Below are 5,642 nucleotides of genomic sequence, written 5' to 3' on the forward strand. Positions count from 1 at the left end.
TTTTTTATCATGCATTATCAACAGGCACCCCCCCCCCCCCCCCCCCAAAACAGGTATAATGCCTTTTATGGCTAAAGATATATTAACTTATTTTTCTTTTTAAAAGTTACATTATTACAACTACTTACACATTAGTAGTTTTTGAAGCCTCCAGTACAGATGGTGGTTTCAAGTTTGGGACATTTTAATGGAAGATATTTATTGCTAGAACTAGCTTTGCAAATAACAGGATAGTAAAAATGCCATTTTTTGTATGTTATTACTACAACTTAGCTTTGGTGAATTACACCCGTGTTAAGCTACCACAAGTGAACAGCAGCCCTGCAAGGTTATACCTTACTTGTATATACATCCAGTGCATGTTGTAAGAATTAAAACTAGTTCTTTATGTTTCATAAGCAATCGAATACTTCCATGCTTCTGAAATTATTCAGTGCTCCGAGAGACACACTGCTTTGTGAGAATGCACTAGAGGGCTATAGGACCCTAAGAAGTTTAGCTTGCTCATCACTGCAAAGTGGTTTACTTAACAGCACATGTGAAAGCATCCCGATTCCTAGACAGGCCCTTTGCCCATTTTAAAAGGAAAACAACCCCCAAACTTCTTTGGGGATGAAAACCGGGGGAAGGATGACTACAGAATGAAGGAAGAATGAAGATAACATCAGGTCAGAGGAGGAGTGATGTCTGTAATAAAATGTAGTCCTAAGCAAATCCTTAAATAGTAAAATGTGTGTCAGTGATTAAAATAAATGCACAAGTAAGAGCATAACATGATGATTGAATTACAATCTGAGTTTGGTAGTAGTGTGTGGTGGATTAACCCTGGTAGGCAGCTAAGCACCACACAGCTGCTTGCTCACTCTCCCTCCCCAGTGGGATGGGCAAGAGAATCAGAAGGGCAAAGCAAGGAAATTTGTGGGTCAAGATAAAGACCATTTAATGAATGAATAAGAAAAAAAACCACAACAACAACAAACAACCGACAAATGATGCTAAAGCAATCACTCACTACCAGCAGACTGATGCCCAGCCAGCCCCCGAGCACTTTTTGGATAAACTCCCACCCCAGCTTTATTGCTGAGCGTGCCGTTATATGGTATGGAATATCACTCTGGCCAGTTCAGGTCAGCTGTGCCAGCTGTGTCCCCAGCCAGGCTCTAGCCCACCCCAGCCTCCTCACTGGGGTGCACAATGAGAAACAGAAGCGGCCTTGACCCTGTGTAAGGGCTGTTCAGCAACAGCTAAAATACTGGTGTGTTACCAACACTGTTTTGGTCACCAACCTAAAAGACAGCACCATACGGGCTGCTGTGAAGAAAATTAACCCCATCCCAGCCAGACCTAGTACACAGTGAAAAAACTGTATCAATTTATTTTAATCTGTGTAATTTTACTTGCTGTCTTTGCTTCTCTGAGAATCAGAGATCCAATAAACAAAGTGCAATTTTTTTTTTTTTTTAAGTATTTTTCCTGAAAATAACTTTGCTTAAATCCTGAGGATTAGAGCGCCTTGTTTCTACAGAAATACTTCAGATAAAAGTATTGTACCTGAAAGGCTCTTAAGTTGTCTGTTGCAAAGATGTCAGCTGTTTCTGAAGTGGAGTTGCATGTGGAAATTCTCATACTATTTTTGAAAAGTATTGTTGAACCGGTAAGTGATATAGATGCTCATATCTCTGTTCCTACTAATTTCAAGAGGAGAATAGTCTGTCATGCTTCAAATGACTGATTTAAGCTCATCTTAAGATTTATCTACCCTACCTTAAAAAGTAAACAGCCGGTGTACATCAAACTGTTACTTCCCTATCTGTTCACAGTTAGAGATCTGTGTAATGCTGATTAAATTTTTAATTTAGCTACTAATTTTTTAAAGCCCCAAGGCTTTCAGAATGGCTGGTCTTTATAAGCTTTTCATATGCATTCACAGAAATATTCACATGTATGCATTTTACTTAGCACAATGCCAATCATTTGAGATCCTCTGATAATTTTGCTATATGGACATTCATTTCCTACTTCAAAGAAAAAATACTGTAATGCGCAAATCATCTGTCAATTTTTGCTTGTTAATATAAGCCCTGCTGTCATCCCTGATTTTATAAATGTGTTTCAATCCATTAAATGAATATAAGTGTCAACATTACTGCAAAGCAAATCTAAGAGTTAGTGGTCAGAAAGGGTATTATTCTGGCATGACTGCATGCTGCTCCTCCCTTTATTATGCATTACTTGTGCGACTAGTACAACTAGTAAGTGTTCACAAATCCTAAAATTGCATGCCATTGTGATCTTGATAGCATTGAAATAAAGCCAGCCTGAAGTTTCAGTATTCTCAATCCAATTTCATCCTTTTTTTAAATGGAGCCATGTCCTACCTACTCTGAACTGGAGCCTCTCTTTTCAGTGTTATTTGTCCCTGCCCTGAGAGCATTTTGCCCATGTTAGGCAACTGCATCTCCTTCCTAACCACACAGCTAAAGCTGCCAAACTTCATCCTCATTCTGAGCCACAGCCTTGGTATCTGACCACACCTCTGCTCCACTGCCACTGTCACTGCTTCTCTCCTTTTCTGACACAACGAAGACCGGGCTCTGAGAACAGCTGCTCCTGTTACTCGTGCCCTTACTTTCATTCTGCCTGTGGAGCCAGTGAAAGTTACGCATCCAATTGTTAAGTGCAGTTTTCAGCCATGCATACAGATTTTAGAAATTTAGTATTAAGATTGTGAATCTTAGTATATCAAAGACTTGGAAGTAAAGCATGATCTTACAGACAGAAGTCTGTAAATCTAGGGAACTCAAAAGGAATCTTGCCATTAGATTTTCATTTCAGCTCAGTTGAAAAATGATGTTCATATCATTCCAGTGAGAGTAGCATCCTTTTTTTCCCCTGTCATTCTCACTGCATAAAGCCAGTAGTTTTCCTTTATGGAAGCTGACCTGTCTTGGACAAAAAAAAATTTACATTCATGCTGGCTGCAAAATAATAAATAATAAATTTAATCCTGTAAAATGTGTTAGCAATGACCTAAACCCACTCCTACAGATGTCAGTAGTAAAATTCCCCAAGGAGCAAAGTTAGGCTGGCATGAAAGGCTTGTGATGATTTCAAATTAAGCCTGTACTCTAAATGCTAATAATGGATGTCAGCTAGTAAAATACTAGCAGCCAAGGAGCAACAAGAAGATAAGGTACACATTTACAAAGCCAATACTTTGTGACGTTAATAGATAAATTATGTAAGAAGTAAAAGCTATATGTAATTAGTTTCAAATAAAAACATCATACTTCAGAGGCAGTACTTTCTTCTAAGAGAAAAAAAATATTAGAACACTGGCTTTATGTCTGGGTTTGAGGGAATAAGTGTGTATGTATTCCAGTGGCTGACTACTTCTATTTGCACACATGGTGTAATCACAGCATCCCATTCAACTGAAACATAGGTATTTATATCATCTTGAGGAAAATGGTTGGAGAAGTGGGATCTCAGGAGGTTTCTAGTAGAAGTCCCCTATAAAGAGTGGTAAAGATATGAAAACTTAATGAAAATCAACAGAAGAGACTGGAGCAGCTGGAAAAGTTTTGTGATGTTTGATCACTGGGATACATTCACTGAAGTCTTCTTGAATAATTGGCTTCATTCATGCACCAGGGAAATAGCTCTCTGAAATGACTTCAACCTGGAAAACAACAAGGAAGCTGCTACAACCCCTGTGCCTGATTCTAGTGCATAGGAGGAGGGGAGTTACATAACTAGGGATGCAGCGCCATACATAGGGATATCAGTGGAAGGACTCTACAGGAAAACAGTGTTTTAAGATGAGGCAGAGAAGTAGTCTAGTCGATATTATAACACTGTTAGCAAAAGGACTGTGTCAGTTATAGCTAAATAATGAACTATCATTAGCAAGAATCAACTTGAACGCTTGCAAACAAGCAATGAGAGTGTGGGCAACAAAACGCACACTTGAACTAATTGATCTATTTAGAGGATCTAACAGTGAGTATTATAGGCATTACGCAAACAGAGTAGTAACAACTCTTACTGGAGCACAAGGATACTTTAAGGTATGTAATGCCTGGTAAAGTTTTAAGTATGGTGGTTAGGGATGTGATGTAGTACAATGGAATAAGGAGCAGTGATGGAAAAAAAAAAATCTTTTTGGATTACAAAAGTGCTTCAAGAATGGAGGATAAAAGAGGTTGTACTGAGAGTTAAACACTCGTAGGATCAAATCTATTTGGACTAAGAACCTTTTTAATTTTTTTTTTTTAAATATTCATTCATAATTACAGAAAACCTTAATGTCATAAATAACTCCTGAAGAACAAATGCAACTAACAATCATAGCATTCAACTAATTCTCAATCTAACAACTGACAGATTTCTGCACAAATCCTTTCTGTGTGCTGGTAGCAAACATCTAGGGCAGATCTACCAAGCATCAGGACAAAAATCTCTGGAACCACTCCCTGGTCCAATAAATTCTTTAGATTCAGGAAAATAACATAGTATTTGCATACCACGATGTCATGCAATTTTCTTTCAAATACGTATAAGACAAGTTACATTGTATCTAACGTATTCATCTCAAGAATAGCTGAAGTTCCAAGTTCAATCCTTCACATGCTTACGTACTCTTGTGTGCACATATAAAAACACACAATTGGAACCCAACTTGCTCTGCTTCCAATAGATGGTTATTTAGCAAAATGGTTGGATTGTATGGTGGTGTAGAGCTTGCTTTTTTCTTTTAGATGAGCTGAAAAACCAGCATATCAAAACAGTAGCTTTGTTTCTTTTAAATTTTCAGCCTGCTTTACCATGTCGCTGTTCCACCACCTTTTCCTTCTTAAACTGAATTTTCAATTGCATTTCGAATTCCAGCTTCCAGTTCTTAAATACAAAGAGGCTTTATTTATTTATTACTCAATTAACAATCCATTTGATCTTGTTTGTTTTGCAGGAAACCAGTAGTAAACTGCAACTAATTTTTCCCTGTGGCAGACATCAGTGAAAGCTAAATTCAGAGTACAAAAGTTACCTGCTGACAAGAGTAATGAAAGCAGAACCATCAGCACATTCAAGGACTGTTGACCACAACTTGTCATCGTTGGCTTTCATTGGTCCATTAGAGAATTACCTGTTTGACAAGATGCAACATCATGGTTAAGTGTCTGTTTCATCTCTTTCATTGTTCAAACTTTTACTTTCCCACAAAGCTTTGGTAAAATGAGATGGCTTCACACAATAAGAAAAAAGAAATCATACTTTTTTCTGGACTTAGAAGTGAAATAAATTCTTTCTATGATTTCATTAAAATTCCTTTCTCATTTCACCATGAATGTAGACAGCTATTTACATACTTTTCATTAACCCAGAGTAGAGACGAATCATATAAAGTCTTTATTGGATAGTCACACCTCCCCTGTAATCCACATTCAGCAAAACTGTGCTTGTTTTACTGTCACAAGAATGGGCTGTTGTATTATGCCTATAAGGACTAGAAGGATACAAACAATATAAAAATAAATTGGCTGCTTTGAAAGTCAATCTGTTTTACCCCATTAGAGGGTGCAGTCGTTCAGAAAGTGGGTCGAGCAACTGAGATGGTTGGAAACATTTCAAAAAACGTCTTT

General features: G+C 37.7%; 1 protein-coding gene across 1 annotated transcript in view; it reads right to left on the bottom strand.

Moving 5' to 3' along the window:
- KIAA1644 (KIAA1644 ortholog) overlaps positions 1–5,114 on the bottom strand; it is a gene marked incomplete at its 3' end in the record, with an annotated part of 19,611 nt that extends 14,497 nt beyond the window's left edge. The window contains 1 exon segment of the mRNA XM_009279095.2: positions 5,048–5,114. Coding sequence (XP_009277370.2) covers positions 5,048–5,114 — 67 coding nt within the window.
- Between the last annotated feature and the right edge of the window lie 528 nt (positions 5,115–5,642).

The sequence above is a fragment of the Aptenodytes forsteri genome, unplaced genomic scaffold (assembly GCF_000699145.1).
Source record: "Aptenodytes forsteri isolate BGI_AS27 unplaced genomic scaffold, ASM69914v1 Scaffold241, whole genome shotgun sequence".
Lineage (NCBI taxonomy): Eukaryota > Metazoa > Chordata > Aves > Sphenisciformes > Spheniscidae > Aptenodytes > Aptenodytes forsteri.